Source organism: Anolis sagrei, chromosome 2, assembly GCF_037176765.1.
Source record: "Anolis sagrei isolate rAnoSag1 chromosome 2, rAnoSag1.mat, whole genome shotgun sequence".
Lineage (NCBI taxonomy): Eukaryota > Metazoa > Chordata > Lepidosauria > Squamata > Dactyloidae > Anolis > Anolis sagrei.
Genome location: NC_090022.1, coordinates 161,818,543 through 161,844,763, shown reverse-complemented (window position 1 = coordinate 161,844,763; position 26,221 = coordinate 161,818,543). Strand labels below are relative to the sequence as shown.

General features: G+C 41.4%; 2 protein-coding genes across 3 annotated transcripts in view; both read right to left on the bottom strand.

Annotated features, from left to right (window-relative positions):
- Nucleotides 1-13,100, bottom strand: part of TYK2 (tyrosine kinase 2) — a 69,274-nt gene extending 56,174 nt beyond the window's left edge. For both annotated transcript variants that reach the window (XM_060763611.2, XM_060763612.2), the window contains exon 1: nucleotides 12,989-13,100. The gene's annotated coding sequence lies outside the window, so the exon portion shown is untranslated. The remainder of the gene's footprint in view (nucleotides 1-12,988) is intronic.
- A 7,292-nt stretch (nucleotides 13,101-20,392) lies between these two features.
- The window catches only part of CDC37 (cell division cycle 37, HSP90 cochaperone), a 35,318-nt gene continuing 29,489 nt past the window's right edge, over nucleotides 20,393-26,221 (bottom strand). Inside the window, exon 8 of the mRNA XM_060763613.2 lies at nucleotides 20,393-20,931. Coding sequence (XP_060619596.1) covers nucleotides 20,779-20,931 — 153 coding nt within the window. The 3' untranslated portion in view covers nucleotides 20,393-20,778. The remainder of the gene's footprint in view (nucleotides 20,932-26,221) is intronic.

Genomic DNA, 26,221 nt, shown 5'->3' with positions numbered 1-26,221 from the left:
AAAGGACGGCATACAAATAAAGTTTTATTATTATGCTTATAAAAATATCTATGAGGCAATGTTACTGTAAGTGAGAGGACCCAAATCTTCTGAAAGGGATTTCCCAGTAATATGGGATTGTAACATTCCTCCCCTGCTGTCCTGCAGTCAGACTGTTATCCCTCCAGCCTTCCATTTCAAGGTGGCTTCTGGCCAGATTAATTGAACAAGCCAGCTAGAAATTACTTAAAGAAATTACCCTGGGAGAGCAGGCATCTGTGAGGAAGGATAGGTAAACTAGACAAGAAAGAGAAGTGGCAACTATAATCCTTTTGAAAATGCACGAACTACTGTTTCTATGTAAGCACGTGCTACTGGCCCATCAGGAACTGATAAGGCAGGTAGAGATGACTAGGAATGGAAACTTTTAGTACAATCCCTGTAACCATAGAACATTTTAATTTATCTGCATCCTACAAAATGTATAATCTCTAGGCATTTTCTAGGTATGTGAAAATGGAATTCTTGGGCCAAAATTCCTTCTTTTCAACAAGGTAATCAATAGGGTACCAAAGGAGTTTTTCTGAATGGATGTAGGGACCGTCATCATTACAATAAGGAGACAGCTTTTGGATACTCAGTAGTTGTTACCCATGGTGGTAGTGTAGTTTTGGACCAAACACATACTCTTCCCTGCTTCAATGATAATCACTGTAAAGTCACTTTCTGTTTGCAATGTTATGTGCCTTTAGCCTTTGACCTATTTCTATTTCTGTTTCAGTATTCCCAGAAAGCCAGGCAATGTTTTATTCCACTCAATCTCCCCATTACCCTACCCTTCACCTACTCAGCTATCAACTACCATACCATTCTATACATACTGCACATTCTCAGTCTTCATTGGGACTTCTTCTTTAGATATTTTGTGATGGGACACATATAACTCAGACATTAGTCCCGCATCATTCAGTGAGACTTACTCATTTTCAGATATACACAGACTTGCATTATTTTCCCCTTTCCTCTTTTTCCTTTTCTTCCAGGGTTGAAAGATGAAGTGGTGGGTATGAAATGTAGCGAAGGCCACACACTATTTTTCCCCAGGAGAGAACCAATTTTGTGACTCAAAATACTCTTCTGTGTGTGTACACTTGCACCCACATGTTCAGAATATCTTTCTGAAAGTGGAGTTTTGTGGAAAACAAAATTTTCATTAACGGAATAAGAGAGTAAATATATACATAAGGAACTGAAGAAACTATACGTTTTTCATCCCAGCCATGTGTGACAACATTTAGTTTTTCTGAGAAGAGACAATTATTCCATTTTAATAATTTTAACACATTGAATGTTATTAAATGTTCCAAGGAAGAAGTTAGGTAATAAATGAGATCAATGCTACATCAAATGGTGGTGCATAGACTGCTGCTGGTTCCTGGCAAGCATGCAAGAAAAAAACAAATAATTGTAGCCAGCGGATACAAATACAGTATTGATCCCTGGCATATTGAGAGGGAAATTGCCAGTTCCTCACATCAAATAACTTGACCACATTAGGATTCACTCCTGTATGTTTCTTCCTATCTATTTACTTTCAGTGAGGTTTAAGTTCTCCAATTATGCCTACTGATAATATGAAAAGTCTTGAAATATTTAATTCTCATCCAGGCAAAATTGTTTTAAAAATCAATTAATGCCTTAATCTGACATATTTGCAGACCCCGATAGTAATCCAATTGCATTCTACACTCAGAAAATATCTACACAGATTTAAGTATGTTTCATCATAGCACCAGACCAAAAACAAACAAACAAACAAAAAACAACCTCATGTTTGCAAAGCCGGAACATTGTTTTTAAGAAAGTTTAAGTGATACAATCTCTCTCTCTCTACTTTTTGCCTGTTAAAAAAACACAGAGAGTGGATACTGTCTGCAACTTTTCATGTAACAATGTCACATAATAGTGGGTTAGTAGGTCTTGCCTGATTTTGGAAGCTAAGCAAGGTCAGTTCTGGTTAGATGGGAAACTGCCAATAAATACCACATGCTGTAGAGCAGTGGTTCTCAACCTGTGGGCCCCCAGATGTTTTGGCCTTTAACTCTCAGAAATCCTAACAGCTGGTAAACTGGCTGGGATTTCTGGACGTTGTGGGCCAAAACACCTGGGGACCCACAGGTTGAGAACAACTGTTGTAGAGGAAGATATTTCAGAGAAAGAGACTGGCAAAACCATCTTAAAGTATTCCTTGCCTAAGAAAATTCTAAACTTCATGGTGTACCGATAAATCAACAAGCACCAAAAGGCACATACACACGGGTGTGTGAATTCTGCAACAAAACATGAATATGCAAGACTGATATCCTATCAGTATAGATAAGACCTTGCACAACTGGACAAAGGCCCCTCATTCAAAAGCTATGCATTGCTTGTGATATCAAGATGTTAAAATAACCAGGCAGTTTAGTCTCTTCCTCTGTTCTATCTTATGATAAAATTTATGATGACAGCTTCTATTTTGTTCAACGGCTTCTTTTGCAGCTACCTATCAAAGGAGCTTCTATTTAGCAAAGTGTCAAAATTCAAAAGCCGCTCTCTGTTAACAAAATACTAGTTCTTGACAAGACTTATGTTTGTATCAAAGAGCATGCAAACCAATGTTTGAACAGACTCAGAAATCTCAGTATGTATAATGAGATTTCAAGAAGACAAGACACATTGCCTTTGAATGGGAAATATATGTATTTTTGCTACTGTTTCATCGTAGCTGTTGGTCCTTGCACAACCTACTGTGGATCAGAGACTGCCATAATCAAGCAAAACTTTAACTAGGAAGATAGTATTAAAATAGAAATAGATAATTAACCTGCCCCCCCCCACTTGAAATTGTGTGCCTTCAAGTCATTTTTTAACTTATGGGGCCATAAGGTGACCATGTCTGGTATTTTTTTCTGGCGTGAGTTGTTCAGAGGGAGTTTCCTGGGTCTCAGAGAGTCTGACTTGTCTAACATCACCCAGTGGACTTCCATGGCTGAGCAGAGACTTGAACCTTGGTCTCCCAGTGTTCTAGCTCAATACTTAAGCCACTGCTACTCTAAAGCCACTGTCTTTCCTACCTCCAGTATAGAATAAGAATGTGTATACATGTCTTACACAATAGGAATTGATCCCTCAGCAGAGTTTCATTGAACAATTGGACAAGTCTACATAGGGACCACCAACCGCAGCGCCCAAACACGAATCAAGGAACATGAAAGGCACTGCAGACTACTTCAACCAGAGAAGTCAGCCATAGCAGAGCAGCTGATGAACCAGCCTGGACACAGCATATTATTTGAGAACACAAAAATGCTGGACCACACCAACAACCACCATGTCAGACTACACAGAGAAGCCAATGAAATCCACAAGCATGTGGACAATTTCAACAGAAAGGAAGAGACCATGAAAATGAACAAAATCTGGCTACCAGTATTAAAAAAACTCTAAAATTACAACAGCAAAACAGCAGAGAGGAAACAACCAGGCACATCTTAACACCTCTCAACAAAACATTTTCCCAGGCTCAGCCAGGCCTTCAAATGCTAATGAAGGTGGTCAGTTGAAACATTCACACCTAGCTCCAGCAGGGAAGAGCTCTTTGCCCCACCCCAGCCATTCCACAGATATATAAACCCATTGTCCTAATTCCAACAGACCTCACTACCTCTGAGGATGCTTGCCATAGATGCAGGCGAAACGTCAGGAGAAATGCCTCTAGAACATGGCCCTATAGCCCGAAAAAACCCCACAAGAACCTAGTGATTCCAGCCATGAAAGCCTTCGACAATACTTTCATTGAACAATTTTAACCAATTTAGTTTCTGCTAAATATTCTATGGTATGAAAGAAGCTACACACAAAAGGAGTTTCCAATGCAATATATGTATTTTCCAAAATGCAGTATACATATTTATCAAAAAATCAGGCCCCCAAACATTCATAAATATTCAATTGCTTTCTAAAAGTTCTAAAGAGCAATTCACCCAAGCACTTAATGGATGGGGGAAGACAGATCTTCCTTATATATTGTTTTTTTCACAGGTATAGATTTTGGTGCTATCAGAAGCTTGACATACTTATACATACATCCTTGTTTATATATTTCTAATATATAATGAGAAGGAGTTTGCATTTGTTATACAGTACGACAAAAGGGTATGGAATCCCATAACACATTCACTATTGTAGTTTTCTCTTTCTTATCCTCATTAAGAGTTCCCTGCATTCAAGACTCTTTGGAGTCCAGTATGTCACAATAATAATTTCTGTCTTTCACTTCTGCATTTATGAAAGCAAAAGAACTCAAACCCTGTATCCTTCTTTCTAGCAAGTTTCACCTGAATTGCCAAAGCATGCAAGATGATAAACTTTTCAACTCTCCCCAGCACATTTTTTTAAAATGTTCATAAACATTTGCCCGATACAGCCATGTTAACCATAGTTTTCATATTATGTTAGTAAAAAATAAAACACTTCCTAACAATACTGTAATTCCACAATTCAGGTGTCCACCGTGGATATATTTGTGAGGAAAATATAGTTGCCAGAAGCAAAACACATACAAACTATAGTGCTGAACATATTTTGTTGGCCAACCCCTTTATAAGCCAATGAAATTATAACCTCGTCTCACCTATGCACACTTCTGGTTGCTTCTGTTCAAGCGGGGAGCTTTGAGATGGTAGAACAGAAGCTCTCCAGCTCTAGGTGCTCTTATTGCCTACTACAGGGAAAACCAGCTGATCCCTAATCCATCTAAAACACAGACATGTGCTTTTCATCTCAAGAACAGAGAAGCATCCCGAGCTCTGAGGATCACTGGGAAGGAATCCCACTGGAGCATTGCAACGCACCCAAATACCTGGGAGTCACTCTGGACCGTGCTCTTACCTACAAGAAGCACTGCCTGAACATCAAGCAAAAAGTGGGTGCTAGAAACAATATCATACGAAAGCTTACTGGCACAACCTGGGGATCACAACCAGACACAGTGAAGACATCGGCCTTGCACTATGCTACTCTGCTGCTGAGTATGCATGCCCAGTGTGGAACACATCTCACCACACTAAAACAATGGATGTGGCTCTTAATGAGACATGCCGCATTATCACGGGGTGTCTGCGCCCTACAACACTGGAGAAATTACACTGCTTAGCCGGTATTGCACCACCTGACATCCACTGGGAAGTAACAGCCAATAGTGAAAGGACCAAGGCAGAGACATCTCCAGCTCATCCCTTGTTTGGGCATCAGCGAGCACGCCAACAACTTAAATCAAGAAATAGTTTTCTAAGATTTACAGAGACACTCGCTGAAACACCTCAGCAAGCGAGAGTAAAAAAGTGGCAGGCTCAAACCCAGAGCCTCAATCAATGGCTGATACCCAATGAGAGACTCCGCCCTGGGCACACAGAAAACTGGGCGACTTGGAAGGCGCTGAACAGACTGCGCTCTGGCACCACGAGATGCAGAGCTAATCTTAAGAAATGGGGTTACAAAGTGGAATCCACAACATGCGAGTGTGGAGAAGAGCAAACTACAGACCACCTGCTGCAATGCAACCTGAGCCCTGCTACATGCACAATTTTCTTGCGGCAACGCCAGAGGCACTTCAAGTGGCCAGCTACTGGTCAAAGGATATTTAATCAACTACCAAGCTTGCAAACTCTGTGTCTTTTTTATGTTTGTTTGTTTGTTCCGTCAAAAATGTAATACAACTGTTCGGTTGCCTGACACGATAAATAACCTATGCACACCATCTTCTTCCATCTCCCTAGATCAGCCCTACAATGTTCCTAACATATCCACCATAACACAAGATGAACCAGAACTTTCCCCAAGTAACATCCTATGGTCTGATATATAAAATACTCCTTATGACATTGTATGTCGCCATTTTTCTTCTATAGTTCTCATCAACTTAGATTGGTCCCAATAATGTTCACAAGTTTTATACTCTTCCTCAAACAGTGATTCTCAATCCTGGATTGCCAGAAATTTAATTCTACTTTAATGTTTGTACATTTTGGGTTTTTAAAAATTGAATTGTATCAGTTAAATTGTAAGCCTATTTGAGTCTCTTTTTTGGAGAGAAAAAACAGGCTATAAATAGTAACAACAATGTTGGACCTTTGGCAGTGTTCTCTAGAGATTCTGGAGGTAGTCCAGCAATACCTGGTGACCAATGTCTGGGAGTCAATATCCTATAGCTAAATGACCAGAATTTCAGTTTGCCACCCCAGAAGACCAACTTTTCCCTGCTGGTAGAAAATGACCTTTTTTCTCATGCTCAGATCTCTACCCGGTGCTGTAATTCCTAGTTTAGCATTTAGACAGTACTTTCATAATGTGCAAAGCTTCTCATTACATCATCTTGTTGCAATCCTTCCAACAATCCTGTGAAGCAAAGCAGAGTGATTGACCTCAGTTTGCTAATGAGGAGTTGAGGCTCATGAGGGGTTGCAGAGGCTTACAAAAGACCACTAAGTAAGTTTATGACACAAATGTCAATTAGACTGAAGTTCTCCTGAATCACAGCCAACCACTATAACATATTAGTACTATCATAGGACAGGTAACCTTTTCTCTTTGACTCAACCTCAGTGAAACCACTGAATTACAAAAATAGGCACAGTCCTGCAGCTCCTCTTTACTGACAATACTGTACTAGACACACAATTATCTCATTACATGGTCTACTGAATTTACCAGCCACAGCTGTTCTAAAATTCCACTTGCTTTCAGGCAGTTCCCTCCATTTCAGCTCATCTATTCTGCAACAAACCCCAGTATCATCTATATTGCCAAACATTTTTGCCACCCTTAGGTGGTTGTGCCACATGTGACTCTCCAGCTAAATGTAGTAAATTAAAAATATGTTGTGGTGTGTTTCCAAAAATGCACAGCTGGTTGCATTCCAAGATCAGGTCTTTAATGCTTTCTCTAACTTTCAAATGATAGAGGGCTATATACAGCCACTCCTCAAGTTACAATCATTCAAATTACCAATGCTTCATTGTTAAGAATGGGGGCAAGTCAACAGGAAGTGAGAGAAATCTATCCCTCTGAAGGGAAATCCACTCCTGAAGGAGTTATCATGGAGTTATCTCTGCTGCTGAGTATGCATGCCCAGTGTGGAACACATCTCACCACGCTAAAACAGTGGATGTGGCTCTTAATGAGACATGCCTCATTATCACGGGGTGTCTGCGCGCTACACCACTGGAGAAACTACACTGTCTAGCCGGTATTGCACCACCTGACATCCGCTGGGAAGTAGCAACCAATAGTGAAAGAACCAAGGCAGTGACATCTCCAGCTCATCCCTTGTTTGGGTATCAGCCAGCACGCCAACAACTTAAATCAAGAAATAGTTTTCTAAGATCTACAGAGACACTCGCTAGAACACCCCAGCAAGCGAGAGTCCAAAAGTGGCAGGCTCATACCCAGAACCTCAATCAATGGCTGATACCAAATGAGAGACTCCCCCCCTGGACACACAGAAAACTGGGCTACTTGGAAGACGCTGAGCAGACTGTGCTCTGGCACCATGAGATGCAGAGCCAATCTTAAGAAATGGGGCTACAAAGTGGAATCCATGACATGCGAGTGTGGAGAAGAGCAAACCACTGACCATCTGCTGCAATGCAGCCTGAGCCCTGCTACATGCACAATGGAGGACCTCCTTGCGGCAACACCAGAGGCACTCCAAGTGGCCAGCTACTGGTCAAAGGACATATAATCAACTACCAAGCTTGCAAACTTTGTGTTTTGTCTGTCTGTTTGTTTGTTTTGTTAAAAATGTAATACAAATATCCGGTTGCTCCTGACATGATAAATAAATAAATAATCATGGAGGGAAAGTGTCTCCACTGAAGCTTTATCACCAATCCTTGTTTCTAAAACAAGCCAATTTTTTTTCAAAATCCAATTATCACAGGGACAGAAAGTAAGATGAAATCTTCTGAACAGACAGCAAAAGAAACACCACAGCGGTCTTGACCATTCCCTATGCTATCCAAGACAGAAAGAGAGAGGCTGGATTACACTTTTAAAATGTACTTGTTCAAACTTACATACAAATTCAACTTATGAACAAGTCTACAGAACCTATCTTATTTATAATTTGGGGACTGTCTGTATATAGTGCCAACTTACAACAGTCCTACTGCATGCTACTAAGTTGGTAAGAAGCATTTCCTGTTTTGCCTGATTTCTGATCAAGAGCAGAAGGGTGGCAACATTTTCCACAGCACTTGTTCTAGGTGACAGCACTAGTTGCCAGTTGCATGCAAGGGATTCTACAGCATATTTATTGATCTGTTTACCAATCTATATAGCCACCTTATGCAATTGTTTATACAGCTGACTTTCCCTGACTAAGTTGTGCCATTTAACCATTCCACCTGAGGCTACTGAAGAAACTGCAGATGGTTCCCTGTTTTTTACTGACACCGAAAGAAGCCAAACACCTCCTCACCTACAGCTGCTGCACATGTACTCATGTGGAATATCCAGAAGGAATGATTTGTCATGAGTTGCTTGTAAATTTGCTTTCCTAAATCAAACAAAATGCAGTAACACCTGCTCTGTTTAATGATCAAATGTACAAGAGAGTAAGCCAAGACATCCCCTGACTTAAATCTTGTCTCAACCACATTCTCAATATTGTTTTCGTCTCTGTATCCAAACCTGAAATACAGAGATAAATGCTATTGGCTACCTTATATGGCTTCTGAAGGAACTATTGACTGTACATATAATGTATTGTGAGACATGCGAAATGTAAAATTAAAATACTACAGTGTTTGTGTTGTGCAACACAAATACACTATTATTCTGTGCTATTGTTGTGCAGCTTCATAAAATGGAAGGCAGAAGGAAAAGAGGAAGCCGGCATTATTAATAGATCTGTTCAATAAAAGAAGCCTTAGTCTTGACTTTGGACAACCTGAGCAGTGCTCCTGATTATCAGAGCTGGGGAGGGTGTGTGTATCTCTCATTCAAAAGATCACCACAAATGAAATCCAACTTAATGAAAAACAACAACAACACAAAAAAAACAAACAAACTCCACAGTAACTTTAGGAGCTTTCTCAAGAAAAACCAGACTTTTGAACCTGATCCTTCTATTTCCTTCACTCTCCACAACCTCTGTCTATACGCTACTCATTTATTTACTTTTTAGTATCACTTCCCCTGCCCCCTCCATCGTCATCCACCTTGCTGTTAACTGCAGTCTCAAGTTAACTTCAACTGATGATGCCCTATGAATCACCTATCGATTACTCATTATAAGAAGCATTCTGTGGAGTTAGGCCAAACATTCAATCTAATATTCCACAGCAACTAGATATTGCTTTTTGGATGCTGGCAGGCAAAACCCTTTTTAAAAAAAGAAAGTCAGCATACAGCAAAAGTCAGGGGCATACAACTTCTGTATTTATATACTCCACTTCACTATCACAAGGAATAGCAACTTCGTTCTCCTCTTTCCTCTCTATCTCTTCACTTTATGTTTCCAATTTTAGAAATTCAAAATCCAAAGTGAATAAAAACAAAAGTTACATTATATGACCAGAAAGAGGCATCAGGGCAAGTTTACAGTAGCGTGAAAATAATTTTCAATGGCCCCCCACACACATGGATTCTGTATCCACAGATTCAACCATCCACAGTTTAATTTTTTTTAAAAAAAAATAAAAAAGCAAATCTTAATTTTAACATTGTATATAAGAACACATCATTTCACTACAGCACTAGGCACACAGAAGACTGGTGACTTGGAAGGTGCTGAACAGACTGTGCTCTGGCACCACGAGATGCAGAGCCAATCTTAAGAAATGGGGACACAAAGTGGAGTCCGCAACATGTGAGTGCAGAGAAGAACAAACCACTTACTACGACGAAGCCTGAGCCCTGAAACATGCACAACGGAGGACCTCCTTACAGCAACACCTGAGGCACTCCAGGTGGCCAGCTACCGTCAAAGGAAATTTAGTATAGTGACAAGTGTTTTAACTTTGTTTGTATTTTCTTAAATACATTATAACTGTAGTATTAATTCACTTCTGACATGATAAATAAATAACTACAGCACTGATATAATGGGACTTAAACATATATTTTGGTGTCAGAAAATCAGGAACCAATCCCAAGCAGATACGGAGGGCCCATTCTATCTGAAAGGACTCCAGATTAGCATCATCAACATCACTGTTATTATACAGATACTCCTCTCACTGGATTGCTGTGAGTTTTCTGGGTTGTATAGCCATGTTCCAGAAGCATGTTCCTGATGTTTTGCCCATATTTATGGCAGGCATCCTCAGAGGTTGTCTTTGAGGGTGCCTGCCACAGATGTAGGTGAAACGTCAGGAGGGAACGCTTCTGGAACATGGCTATACAGCCCAGAAAACTTAGCAACCCAGTGATTCTGGCCATGAAAGCCTTCAACGACTCCTCTTGCTGTTTGCATTACTGCGTCACTATCTCTTCCTCACACAATATCTCCATCTGCTTAGATCAGGGGTCCTCAAACTAAGGCCTGGGGGCCGGATGTGGCCCTTCAAGGTCATTTACCCGGCCCTCGCTCAGGGTCAACAGTCTATAATGACTTGAAAGCACATAATAGCAAGAACAAAGAAGACAGTGCCATCTTGTCTTTAGCGTCATCAGTTGGGAGACTGCTGCTCTGGGACCAGAGTGAAGCGAGGGGCAAAGGAGGCAGTGCCATCTTGTCTTCAGTGTCATCGGTTGGGAACCCCTCCCCCCAACACCAACTGTTGCTCTTGGACCAGAGTAAAGAGAGAGGTCTAGGAAGATGTTGTATTTATTTTATTTATTGTATTGTATATTACTTGTATGCCGCTCTGAGTCCCCTTCCGGGTGAGAATGGTGGCATATAAATGTCATTTATAATCCTATCCCATCAGCCAAAAGCACCAAGGAGCTCCCAGTGGCGCAGTGGGTTAAACTCCTTTGCCGGCAGTACTGAAAACTGACAGGTCGCAGGTTTGAATCTAGGGAGAGCGCGGATGAGCTCCCTCTATCAGCTCCAGCTCCTCATGCAGGGACATGAGAGAAGTCTCCCACAAGGATGATAAAACATCATCCGGGCGTCCCCTGGGCAACGTCCTTGCAGACGGCCAATTCTCTCACACCAGAAGCAACTTGCAGTTTCTCAAGTTTCTCCTGACACGACAAAAAAAGAAGCCAGAAGCAGGTCAGCACTTCCCATTGAAATACTAATAAATTTATATTTGTTAAAATTGTTCTTCATTTTAATTACTGTATTGTTTTAAAGTGGTTTTTGCACTACAAATCAGATATGTGCAGTGTGCGTAGGAATTCATTCCTATTTATTTCAAATTATAATCCGGCCCTCCGACAGTTTGAGGGACTGTGACCTAGCCCTCTATTTAAAAAGTGTGAGGACCCCTGGCTTAGATGATAGGCGCAAGTGTGCAATCTTTTGATGCGCTGAATTTCATTAAACATCTGGTCACATATGACAGCCCTTTTCGGCAGGTTACTACACAACACAGAAATCTTGCATGGCAGTAAATAAAAGTTTACAGCATCACAGTCAACTGTTCTTGAACAGACTGTTCTCTAAGAACAGACAAGCATCCCGAGCTCTGAGGATTACCTGGGAAGGAATCCCACTGGAGCATTGCAACACACCCAAATACCTGGGAGTCACTTTGGACCGTGCTCTGACCTACAAGAAGCACTGCCTGAACATCAAACAAAAAGTGGGCGCTAGAAACAACATCATACGAAAGCTGACTGGCACAACCTGGGGATCACAACCAGACACAGTGAAGACATCTGCCCTTGCACTATGCTACTCTGCTGCTGAGTATGCATGCCCAGTGTGGAACACATCTCACCACACTAAAACAGTAGATGTGGCTCTTAATGAGACATGCCGCATTATCACAGGGTGTCTGCGCCCCACAGCACTGGAGAAATTACACTGCTTAGCCGGTATTGCACCACCTGACATCCGCCAGGAAGTAGCAGCCAATAGTGAAAGGACCAAGGCAGAGACATCTCCAGCTCATCCCCTGTTTGGGTATCAGCCAGCATGTCAACGACTTAAATCAATAAATAGTTTTCTTAGATCTACAGAGACACTCGCTGGAACACCCCAGCAAGCGAGAGTCCAAAAGTGGCAGGCCCAAACCCAGCACCTCAATTCATGGGTGATACCAGATGAGCGAGTCCCCCCTGGGCACACAGAAGACTGGGCGACTTAGAAGGCACTGAACAGACTGCACTCTGGCACCACGAGATGCAGAGCCAACCTTCAGAAATGGGGCTACAAAGTGGAATCCATGACATGCGAGTGTGGAGAAGAGCAAACTACAGACCACCTGCTGTAATGCAACCTGAGCCCTGTTACATGCACAATGGAGGACCTTCTTGCGGCAACACCAGAGGCACTCCAAGTGGCCAGATACTGGTCAGAGGACATTTAACCAAATACCAAGTTTGCAAAATCTGTGTGTTTTTTTCCCCTTTTTCTTTTTAATCTCTGTGTTTGTTTTGCTCTGTTAGAATTGTAATACATAAATAAATCACAATCAACCATCAAATAGTGTTTCTTCTCCAACACACTCTCTTGAGCTACTGCATGGTAGTTGATGCCCCCAAAACAGCAGCACATCCTGTGGAAACATAATTTTCATGACGCCTCGTCCCGTTATCTGCTGAAGCCATTCCCTAGCTGTCTCCCCTCAGGTTACACTGCTCTTGTCTAGGGGGGGCTCTGTGGTTGCCATAGAAACCTGTCCCACTTAAGGCCTAAGCCGGCCTTTTGGAAGCTGCCAAGGCAGGTTAACGTTGCCTCTTCCCCCTCACAGCCATGGCTGACTGTCCCGCTCCACTTTCATCTCCCCCTTCCTAGACTGCCTACAAAACATTTCCCCTCAAGGAAACCCTCCTTCTCCGCTTGCCTTACCTCCGCTTTGGCCGCCAGAACGGCTTCTATGGCCTGAAACCCCCGCCGTCCCCTCTTCCCTGGTCTGTCAGGTTGTCACGGAGATTACAATTGGTCCCATGCAACGCCTTTTCCGATTGGTTCACGCTCCGCCCTCTGGTTACGCCTTTGACCCACCTCCTGCCTCCTTTCCTTCTCTTTCATTGGCTGGAGCAGCTGCAGGAGCGAGCTCGCGCGTGGCCCCTCATTCGCTGTCGACTAAGCCCTTTAAAGAGGATTGGCCACGGCGGGTTGTGCAAGAATCGAATGTATGTGTTCTTGGACCTGGTCCTGTCAGTCGCTCAGACGGTGCTGAGCGCTTCGCGTGGGCGGAAGAGGCGCGTGCTCAGCCTGCATCACGTGCTCTTGGGAGGGGGAGGTGGAGGGGGGGGAAAATAGTTTTGATTGTGGCTCTCTTTCCTGTTTGTGTGTATATAGCATTCCTGTTGTTTTTACTCATCTATATAAATAAAAATGTAATGTTCGTTTGTGGGATTAACAGAACTCAAAAACCACTGGACGAATTGACACCAAATTTGGACATAAGACACCTAACAATCCAATGTATGTTCCTCACTCAAAAAACCTGATTTTGTCATTTGGGATTTGTAGTTGCTGGGATTTATAGTTCATCTACAATCAAAGAGCATTCTGAACCCCACCAACGATGGAATTGAACCAAACTTGGCACAAGTTCTCCCACGACCAACAGAAAACACTAGAAGGGTTTGGTGGGCATTGACCTTGAGTTTGAGAGTTGTAGTTCACCTATATCCAGAGATCACAGTGGACTCAAATAACGGTGGATCTGGACCAAACTCTACACGAATACGCAATATGCCCAAATGTTAACACTGGTGGAGTTTGGGAAAAATACAGTCTTGACATTTGGGAGTTGTAGTTGCTGGGATTTATAGTTCACCTACAATCACAGAGCATTCTGAACCCCACCAACGATAGAATTGGGCCAAACTTCCCACACAGAACCCCCATTTGGGCCACAGCAACGCGTGGCAGGGAAGGGCTAGTCTATATAAATAAAAATGTAATGTTTGTTTGTGGGATTAACAACTCAAAAACCACTTGGTGAATTGAGACCAAATTTGGACACAATACACCTATCAGGTCAACGAGTGTCCATCACTCATAAAAACATTGAAAAACACAGCAAAAGAGTCTTAAAAAGCAAAAAAAAAAACCCCCAATTACAATGCATGCACAAAACCACATATATACACAAACACACATACACAAATATATATACACACATATATGCATATATATACACACAAAACACATATAGACAGAAAGGGGGAAGAAAGGAAGGAGAGAAGAAGGGATAGAAAGAGGGAAAGAAGGAGAGAAGGAAATAAAAAAATGAAAGAAAAAAGGAAAAAGAGGGAAGGAAAGAAGGAACAAAAGAAATAAAGAAGGAAGGAAAGAAAGAAAGAGAGAAGGATGGATCCAAAGAGCAAAGGAAGGGAGGAAAGAAACAGGTAGAGAAGGAAGAAAGAAAAAGGGAAAGTAGAAGGAAAAGAGGGAAGGAAGGAAGGAAGGAAGGAAGGAAGGAAGGAAGGAAGGAAGGAAAGAGGGAGGGAAGGAAAGAAAGAAAGAAAGAAAGAAAGAAAGAAAGAAAGAAAGAAAGAAAGAAAGAGGGAGGGAGGGAGGGAAGGTTTGGCCACAGTCACTCATAAAAAAACTAATTATTTAACTTACCTGCTTAGTGCAAATTAAGATGGCTCCCGCTATTTCTAATGGTGGGAAATGGCACCCACAGCACAAGCCCTCGCCTCTCCCAGCCCCCCTCCCCCACTTATTTCAGTAATTATGGTCAATTAGAAATCCATGACACCCCAGAACAGTAGATTGGATGATGATTGCTGTGGTTATATGGTTGCTGGCAATGGAGAGCTTCTGTTCTACAGTCTCAAGTGTTTGCATTACTTAGCCCTCCTGTGTTGATGCTTATGATGTGGCTGAGTGCATGGACTTTTTTAGTGCCTTTGCCATAGGTGTTGTATTTCACAGCTATCTATATATATATATTAGTTGCACATTCTTTCAAGAGTATCAGGAGGGGAACCTTTGGAGCATTCAAATCTGCACACCCAATTTCCAAGCTGTTGGCTCTTTCTGATGTGTAGTCTCCCACTGTATCTTGCTTTCAGTGGGACTACACTTGCTACGAGGCAGAGATGGTTTTGTTGTTCATTCGTTCAGTCGTTTCCGACTCTTCGTGACTTCATGGACCAGCTCACGCCAGAGCTCTCTGTTGGCCATCACCACCCCCAGCTCCTTCAAGGTCAATCCAGTCACTTCAAGGATGCCATCCATCCATCTTGCCCTTCGTCGGCCCCTCTTCCTTTTTCCTTCCATTTTCTCCAGCATCCTTCCCTCCAACGAGCAGTCGGGCTTTATTTCCTGAAGTATGGACTGGTTGGGTCTTCTTGCAGTCCAAGGCACTCATCTATCTTCCTTTGGCCATCTTCCGACCTAGGTGTCCCGTCTTCCGATGGCATACCGACATATCTCTGGTTCTTCTGGTCCATTTAGTTTTCTTGGCAAGAATATTGGGGTGGTTTGCCATTGCCTTCTCCAAGGATTGTGCTTGGTCTGACCTCTCTGCCACAACCGTCCCGTCTTGGGTGGCCCTTCACGGTTTAGCTCGTGACATCATTGAGGTGCTCAAGCTCCAGCGCCATGACAAGACGGTGATCCTTTGCAGAGATGGTAAGCTAAATAAATTAAAACTTGTGCGCCAGCTGCGCCCGTACCTTGGGAAGTCTGACTTGGCCACGGTGGTCCACGCTCTGGTTACATCTCATTTAGACTACTGCAACGCTCTCTATGTGGGGTTGCCTCTGAAGACTGCCCGGAAGCTCCAACTAGTCCAACGAGCGGCAGCCAGATTACTAACAGGAGCGGAGTACAGGGAGCATACTACTCCTCTGTTGCGCCAGCTCCACTGGCTGCCAATTAGCTTCCGAGCACAATTCAAAGTGCTGGTGTTAACCTATAAATCCCTAAACGACTCTGGCCCAGTTTACCTGTCCGAACGGATTCTCCCCTATGAACCATCAAGATTGTTAAGATCATCGGGAGGGGCCCTGCTCTCGGTCCCACCACCCTCACAAGCGCGCCTGGTGGGGACGAGGGACAGGGCCTTCTCAGTGGTGGCCCCTCGGCTCTGGAACTCTCTCCCACTGGAGATTAGAACTGCCCCTTCTCTCCTGACTTTTAGAAAACAGGTGAAAACCTGGCTCTGGAAACTGGCATTTGACGAGTGAGTCAATAACTTGTGACTACATGGATGGATTGTGATGAACTACGATTTTATTTTGACGACTTGGCCAATGTAATTATATTATTGTATTTTAGTATTTTAATGTTTTAGTGTATTATGGGATGTGATGTTTTTAAATGATTGTCTGTGTTACTGTTGTTGTGAACCGGCCTGAGTCCCTCTGCGGAGGTGAGAAGACCAGTATATAAAAGTTCTAAATAATAATAATAATAATAATAATAATAATAATAATAATAATAATAATAATAATGGAACAACTCTTCTGATATGGCTAAATGGACAAATTTAAAGTTTTATCTTAAAGTATGGGATGTTTGTTGGATGCACCAAGGCCTCGTCATTAGGAATCAGGAGACACGTGTGAAACTAAAGTAATAACATATTTTATGTGATATATCATAAGTCTGTAGAAACACTTTCAAAGTGAAGGATAGGGAAAAGAGACACATTATATCTGCTGTGAATAGATAGCATATAAATAGGTGCTGCCCATGGCAAGCCAGCAAAGTATCAGACTGCTACACCTGAATCAGGGCCAACCCATGACATTTTCTGGCAAAGATGGAATGCCAATTGGTTTCTCCACCCACCTAAGTTAAGGTACACATTAGCTAAAACCAGGCAAGTCATCCTGGTGTATCTTTTCCCATCCTTAGCAGAAAAGCAATTTCAAAGATGAAATAACGATTTCTGGAAACCAATATGACTTTATTCTGGGTAACAGTGAAGCGGTTGCCAGTGGTGTGTATTTTTTGGTGGTCAGGATTTACATACCACCAAAAACATGCAACAGAAAACTGCACCCCCCCCCCTTCCAGGTCCATACACCCCTGGATTATTTAGCTGCATAGACAGTCCTTTTCCAAAATATATGCATGATGCTTATTGGTACATGGCTATTACCATTTACATGTGTGCAGAGTACTTCATTATTGGTACATGGCTATTACCATTTACAGTGTTCAGAGCACTTCATTAATAATCCTGCAAAGGAGGATCTTATTCCTATAATTGCAGATCAGATAAGGCTGGGAAGTAATGACCGTTGGGGCAATTATTGTTGCTGTTCTGCACCTTCAAGTTGTTTCCAATTTATGGCAACACTAATATAGGATTTTCTGTGGCTGTAATCATATGAATCATCCAGTTACCTTCCAAGGCTATGCAGGGAACTGAACCTTGGTCTCCACAGTCATAGTGCAATGCTGAAGCCACTACCTAGCCTTATTCTCCAGGGCAGTGATTCTCAACCTGTAGGTCCCCAGATGTTTTGGCCTTCAACTCTCAGAAATCTGAACAACTGCTAAACTGGCTGGGATTTCTGGGAGTTGTAGGTCAAAACACCTGGGGACCCACAGACTGAGAACCACTGCTCTAGGGGAAAGGACATGTCAGAAATTTTGCTTACTTGCTCCAATAGACTAGCTCAGATATAGTTGGCCAGATTTAAGGAAAGGCCTATTTCATTAGTTACCAATGCTACCTATCTGAAATTTCTTTCTAGATCAAGCGTAATGAAAGAATATTATTAGAGAAAGATCTCAGAGAACATTTTCAAATAACCTTCTCAAAGAATGATCTCTGTCCCTTATCCTTCCCACCTCTTAAGATGACTTTCAGATTGTTCCAAAGCACTTTTGTATTAATTACATATAACGGTTTTCTCTGCTCATTTGTAAGATGGCTCCTGCAGCTTTTACACCACACAATGTGTTTAGATGGGTGTGGATCAACAGGGCAAATGAGGGCACTTGTGTGGGAACATAAGCAGCACTTAGCAGAAAGTACTGCAAGCCAAAAGATGGCACAGAAGTTTCAAAAAGAGTTGTCTTCCCAACTAAATAATCTTGCAAACAGAGTGGGTCTGGAGGGCGGTTCTCTACTCCAGAATCTAAATATACTGCTAAAAATTAGAACAATCTGGAAGTGATGAGAAATCCAATTCTGATTTTGTAAAATAGGAAGGGTTAACAAAGGAAAGGAAAGTTGAGGACTGCAACTATAGCTTTAGTACATGCTCTTCACTCACCCCTGTGCTAGTAAGCTATGTAACATGACCAAAATGAGAAAAACGCACTGTTCCCAAAGTAGGTATTGGATGTAGAAACAAATGTCTGTGAAATTCTGGAACCAAGCAAACAAATTAGAATGCACCGACTGGATGACGGAGAAGTGTGGGCTAGTTCTGACATCTAGTATAAGGAAGTATGACAGAGTTAGTCCATCGGTTACAGCTTGTAGACTTGCACAGGGACCATTTCAGAGAATAAATACATGCTCACGTAACTTTCCTAATAGCAACACTTGAAGTCCAGGGAGAGGTGGAAGACAACAGATAGAAAAGGGCAGGAATTCTAACGGAAATCAAACATAATTGTGTGCAATAATGTATTACTTGCATTCAGAAATATATAAGGACACAGACTAACACTAATTGCTTTCACCAGCACAAAAACCCTGTAAAGAAAAATCCTTTGTTTTTCCATCTATTTGGACTGGAGCTTGCATAAGCCTTTACTGCTAGGACAAAACACCTGGAAGACAAATACGAGTCTACATCTGTTAACAAAGGAGATGCGTTCATGAGACTTAGTTCTTTAACCAAGGAAAAACACAAAATATATGGAAAGACCAACAGAATAGAGAAGGCCAATGTGCGCACCTCTGCTGATTGCAATTCCCATGGTCCTTCACCATTTTATTGGTGGCTACACCTATCAAAAGTTGCAGTCCAAGTTCTGCAGGACCACACATTGCCCATACATGGGGTCCATTCCTACACTTAGAACTTATTGCAACTTTGTGTCTTCAAGTTGATTCTGACTCATAGCTGCCCTATTGTGGGGGTATTCTTAGCAAGATTTGTGTGTGTGTGTGTGGTTTGTTTGTTTTTTTGAGGGGGGGGGGGATGCCATTGCTTTCTTCTAAGGCTGCGAAAGTATAACTTTTCTACTGTCATCCAGTGGATTTCCATGACTGGGTGGGAAATTCAATCTCTGGTTTCCCAGTCCAGTCCAAATATTGAATCACTTCACAACAGTTGCTCTGTAACTACACAATCACAACGCTATATTTCCACTTTAACTGAATCATGGAGTTTGTAGTGCTGTAAAGCATGAGAGCTCTCTGACTGAGAATTTTAAAGGATTCTCATTAAACGGTGTGTCCCAAGATTCCACAGAATGTTACCATGGCGTACTTGAAAGAAGCCAGATGCCACAGCTATTTTTCCTATCAGAAACCAGTTTGTTTCTCCAATACCTCACACTGAAACAACAATAGGCCATACATAATGGAAGACAAGACACAGAAATGCTTGAGAAGCATAACTATCATTACTCTTTAAATGACCTAACAAGTCTAACAAGGACAAATTTGTTTAAATCAATTTTCCTCGCCTTCCCCCAGAATATTCAAGACAGTTTGCAATCTGCTTTGGTTTCCAAAAAAAGAACTATTTAGTTGCTTGCGCCTATTATAACTGGCCAATCCTCTTACTTACAAGCATCTGTAATGGAAACAGACCACAGGGTGCATTAAAATACTACAGACCGTTTTTGTTACTAAAAGACGTATTTGTGCCGGTCACAGAGAAACAGCAAGCTGACTTATAGAGTCCTACCCACTTTTCCATTTAGCCCAGTATGGCAAATAGTTCTCTAACTTTTCAGCCACATATTTTTCCAGTTCTATCTGAAGATTTCAGGGGCTGAACCTTGGATACTTACTACAGTTACTACTGAGCTATAGTCTTCCCAGGACACCTTACAAAACCACAATTTATTCCAGTGTATAACATGGAACAGGAATTTGTTTTCTTAATAAATATTAATGCTAAATCGGAGGAAGAGCAGGCAGAACTCAATTGCTTTCATTGTTTTAGGAAGGTCTTTTTAAATCTCTCCTAGGTAAGACAGCTTAACCTGAGACATTAAGGGAAACAACTGAGACTTTACACCAGCACCTCATGTTCTCTACTACTGGACTATGCACCCTGCCGTTTTTCAGGCAGCCAATTTCAAAAGGAGACACAAAATGAATAATTTGAATCTCAAGTGAAAGAACAGCTTGCACCTATTGACTCCATTCCAATTTAAGCTATTTTATTTGTTCAAAAGCCATAACTGGTTGCCAAACAAAAATACAAAATATAACAGCACATTTGTAACTATCACACCAATTGGCATGCCCCTGACAAGACAGAAGGCCAACCTGCCATGCCAACCTCTTGTGAAATTGCACTCTGATCCCCTAAAATGCTTGTTTTCAACCAGTGGCAATGCTGAAAGGTTTGGGGGAAGGGGGTGTTTGGAGATAGTGAACAAAAACTCCAGTCAAAAAGCTGCTCATACAATTTTGGAAGTGTCTAAGTGTGCAAAGCACATTATTGCAGAACAGTTGGTAGGAAAGAAGGGGAAGACAAAGGTTGGCAGGGGCTATCTGCTTTACAGATAATCTGGCCACAGCTTCAGGGGTTTCCTTTGTCTTCCTCAGAGCTCTCCTTTGGACATTCTTCATAGGCGCCTTCAGGTTTGTCACCATTCTCTCCTCCTTCTGCCCCTCGTGCATTTGGTACCCACAGGCCAGAATCAATGCACCGCTGCATGTGGTATTTCGCTTCCTGCAATGGAACACAGAATGTTAAAGGCCATAAGCTTATTATACTTTCAATCAGTGCTTCTCAAGCTATCTAATGTTGAGAACTGGCATATTTCCCCAATATATTATACATATGCATATAATATTTATAATATTATAATGTAATGCAATATAATAGTAATAATAATAATATGATATTATAATTATATATTTATATTACATGTAATATTACTAATAATATTACAGTATAATTGATATAGTACAATATAACAATACTTAAAACTGATATTGTACTATGCTAATAATATATTGTATGTATATATACCTTGTAAGCCGCTCTGAGTCCCCTTTGGGGTGAGAAGGGCGGCATATAAATGTCTCAAATAAATAAATAAATAATATATTAGGGTCTGGCCCTGTATTTGTTCCCATTGACTACATTTATTTATTTATTTATTTATTTCCTTACTTACTGTATTTGTATACCACCTTTCTCAGCCAACTGGCGACTCAAGGGGGTTTCCAACAAATCAGTATACATAACACATAATATAGATGAAAAACATTAAACAGTATAAGACATCAAAAGCAGTAAAAACACATCATCAGTGTCTCATTATTCTCAAGCACTGTCCAATTCCATTGTCAGGTCATTCAATTTCCTATATTAGCTACTCTGTATTTGTAAATGCTTGCTCGAATTTAGAGAAATAAAATTGACATGGTTCCATTGTATACAATTATAACAATGGTTTAAAAATTGGGGGAAAAAATAATAAAAACGGAAGTAAGCCTAACCAATTCGAACAAATAATACAAAATGGAAGGGTTGTAGAGGAGCATGAAAATTTGAAAGGAAAAGCTCGTAAAATATATAAGATAATAATTGAAATAAAGGAAGGAAAAACAAAATATAGGTGTTAACCTATAAAGCCCTAAACGACTCCGGCCCTGTTTACCTCTCCGAACGTATTCTCCCCTATGAACCATCAAGATTATTAAGATCGTCTGGAGAGGCCCTGCTCTCAGTCCCACCGGCCTCGCAAGCGCGTCTGGTGGGGACGAGGGACAGGGCCTTCTCGGTGGTGGCCCCTCGACTCTGGAACTCTCTCCCACCGGAGATCAGAACTGCCCCTTCTATCCTGACATTCAGGAAGCAGGTGAAGACTTGGGTATGGAGACAGGCATTTGACGAGTGAGCCAACACCCTGAGATATGGAGGATGATGAGCAATGATTTTAATATGACGAATGACCATTAAAGTTATTGATTGTAATTGCTGTTTTAATGTTTTACTGTAATATGTATTATGATGTTTTATTGATTGTATGTGATATTATGGCTGGAAACCAGTCTGAGTCCCTCAAGAGAGGTGAGAAGGTCGGTATACAAAACTTTTAAATAAATAAATAAATAAAAGATAGCGTCCTCAAGGAGGTTTGGGAAGAAGATTTAGGGATAAAAATAAATGAAACAGAGTAGCAACAATTATGGAGACAAAGACATCTAAAAAACTTATCAATACGGATTAAAGAAAATTATTACAAATTAATATGGAAATGGTACTTAACACCAGTAAGAATAGCACATATAAATAAAAACTATTCAAAAAATTGTTGGAGAGGATGTCAAGAATCAGGAACATATATACATATGTGGTAATAATAATAATAATATATGTATATGTGGTGGCAATGTAAATATGTAAATAATTTTTGGGGGAAAGAATTTAGAGAAATAGAAGATATAATGAATATTAAAATAGAAAGAACTAGTATAGCTTTATTATCATTATATAACAATAAACAATTGAAACAAGAGGATTATTATTATTATTATTATTATTATTATTATTATTTATACGCTTGTATACCGCTAATATCTCAGCCTAAGTCGGCGACTCATTGCGGTTTACAACAATTAAAAAACAGTATTCAATTTAAAACATGAAACACATATACACTACAAATTATTGGACCACCAATAATAATCCCAAGCATCTCATAACTAAAATCACACTCCAAAATTCGTCGTCCATGATTACCAGTCCTTTAGTCATCAAAATCCGTTGCAACGGATTAACCGAATGCTTGTTTAAACATCCATGTCTTCAATCTCTTCCGAAACACCATCAGCGTGGAGGCTGATCGTACCTCTATAGGGAGGGTGTTCCAAAGCCGAGGGGCCACCACAGAGAAGGCCCTGTCTCTCGTTCCAGCCAGCTGCACTTGTGAAGCCGGCGGGATAGAGAGCAGGGACTCTCCAGAAGATCTTAGGGTCCTGGTGGGCTGATAGGCTGAGATACGTTCGGATAGATAAGTTGGGCCAGAACCGTTTAGGGCTTTAAAGGCCAGCGCCAGCATTTTGAATTGAGCCCGGTAGCATATCGGCAGCCAGTGGAGCTGGTGCAGCAGAGGAGTTGTGTGCTCCCTGCGCCCCGCTCCTGTTAGTATCATGGCTGCCGCCCGTTGGACTAATTGGAGCTTCCGGGCTGTCTTCAAAGGCAACCCCACGTAGAGAGCGTTGCAGTAGTCGAGGCGGGATGTGACCAGAGCGTGGACTACCGTGGCTAAGTCAGACTTCCCAAGGTACGGTTGCAGTTGGCGCACAAGTTTTAACTGTGCGAATGCTCCCCTGGTCACCGCCGAAACCTGGGGTTCCAGGCTCAGCGATGAGTCCAGGGTCACACCCAAACTGCGAACCTGCGTCTTCAGGGGGAGTGCGACCCCGTCTAACACAGGCTGTAACCCTATACCTTGTTCGGCCTTGCGACTAACCAGGAGTACCTCTGTCTTGTCTGGATTCAATTTCAATTTGTTCTAGGATGCATGTTGTAGCTCTCATTCCTCCAAGCACCTTGTCCACATCCTCGGATTGAACCAATTGAAATGAATCCATCAAAACCGGACAAGCAGATGCTCGTGTTACATCCTCAGATACTGCCGGGTAGGATCCTCAGATACTGCAGGATAAAGATGCAATAACAAATTTATTAACAATAGAAAGACTGCTTATAGCAAGGAACTGGAAAAAGGAAATAAATATACAAATAGAGGAGTGGTACAAGGAAGTATGGAAATTGGCAATAAATGATAGGCTGAAATGTATATTAAAAGTTAAAAGAGGGATATGGAAACAAAGTGATTTTGATGATGTATGGAGAAAATTTATTGAAAAAGGATTAAAAAATAAAGAAGGAAAGTTACCTCCACAAGAAGAATTGAAATTTTGGACAGATGAGATGTAAAAGCTGTGGCTTGAGAGTGGGGAGGGGAACACAGCGGTGAGGGACAGAAAATATGTATAAGCAGAAAAATAACACTAGATGCCAAAAGTATGGCAGGTTGTATCGAATAATATGTATCTGCTGTAAAACAAACAATGTATAACAAATGTATTAAACCATGATAAAATAATTAAAAATATTTTTTTTAAAAAAAGAGGGAGGGAGCAGATCTGATCTCCCTAGGGAGGGCGTTCCATAGCCGAGGGCCACCAATGAGAAGGTCCTGTCTCTCGTTCCCGCCAAACGTGCTTGTGACAAAGGTGGGACCGAGAGCGGGGCCTCCCCAGATGATCTTAAAGTCCTCAGTGGTTCATAGGGAGAGATACGTTTGGACAACTATCTCTTTCAATCCCACAAACTCACCAGACACCAGCAGCCTATGACTAAGGGACTGGCACTCAAATCAATACTGCTTTAGATGACCGAAAAATTCTAAGGATTTTCATGGTCCCACTTTGGACTTCTCAATTACACAAATTCAATTATTGTAATGAATCTAAAAGCTTTGAAGAATACTTGGAACATACTCAGTTGCAATTGATATCCACTTAGTTGGAAGCAAGCCCTAACTGGAATGAATGAGATTCATTCCACTGTTGGAATGTATACAGTTGCTCTGTAAAAGGCTTTCTTGTTTTCAAGACATTAATAGGGTCCATAAAGAAAGACAAGAATTATGGAAGTAGACAAGTGATAGAGCTAAAGTTTGCGATTCCCAAATGACTGTAAGCATTTCCCTAGCTCATAATATTCAGATATATTGGTGACTAGCTATCCCCTGCCACCTGTTGCTTGGCCCAGTCTCTTGAGCTGGAAAATAAGGTAATGAGAAAGTGTTGGTTTCTAATATATGTAATGCTTGTGGGTTGAAAGTATTTCTCGTTGTTTCTATGTCAGTGTTGATGTAGAGATTGTCTAGTTTGCCTACTCTGGAACATACAACATATATTGTCCTTCTTTAGGGGTCCCTTTCAAATCTACAATATTATATCTGTGTGTGTGTGTGAATCATATCTATCTATCTATATCTATGGCTGGATGGCTCTTTATCAGGAGGGCTTTGATTATGTTTTCTTGCCCTGGTGAAGGGAGTTGGACTGGATGGCCTTAAGCATTTTTTGTTGGTCATGGGGGTTGTGTGGGAAGTTTTCCCCAATTCTGTCATTTGTGGGGTTCAGAATGCTCTCTGAGTGTAGGTGAACTATAAATTCCCAGCAACTACAATTCCCAAATGTCAAGGTCTATTTTCCCCAAACTCCATCGTTTTCACCTTTGTGCATATTGAGTATTCATGCCAAGTTTGATCCAGAACCATCATTGTTTGAGTCCATAATGCTCTCTGGATGTAGATAAACTACAACTCCCAAACTCAAGGTCAATCCCCACCAAACCCTTCTAGTGTTTTCTGTTGACCATGAGAATCCTGTGTGCCACGTTTGGTTCAATTCCATCATTGGTGGAGTTCAGAATGCTCTTTGATTGTAGGTGAACTATAAATCCCAGCAACTATAACTCCCAAGTGACAAAATCAATTTTTTTTAGTGATGGTCACTCCTTGAGTTGCAGCAGGGCTGCCATTGGGATAGTTGGTGTCTTGTGGCCAAATTTGGCGGCAACTCGTCCAGTGGTTTTTGAGTTATGTTAATCCCACAAACGAACATTACAATTTTTTTTATATAGACTAGCCGTCCCCTGCCACCCGTTGCTGTGGCCCAGTCTGTGTATATGTGTTTTGTGTGTTTATATATGTGTATATGTGTGTATTTATATATTTGTGTATATGTGTATTTATGTGGTTATGCACATGCATTGTAATGTTTTTTTTTTGCTTTTTAAGTCTCTTTCACTGTGTTTTTCAGTGTTTTTATGAGTGACTGTGGCCAAACCTTCTCTCCCTCTTTCTTTCCTTTCCGTCTCTCCTTCCTTCCTTCCCTCCCTCTTTCCTTCCTCCCCTCTTTTCCTTCTACTTTCCCTTTTTCTTCCTTCTCTACCTGTTTCTCTCCTCCCTTCCTTTGCTCTTTGGTTC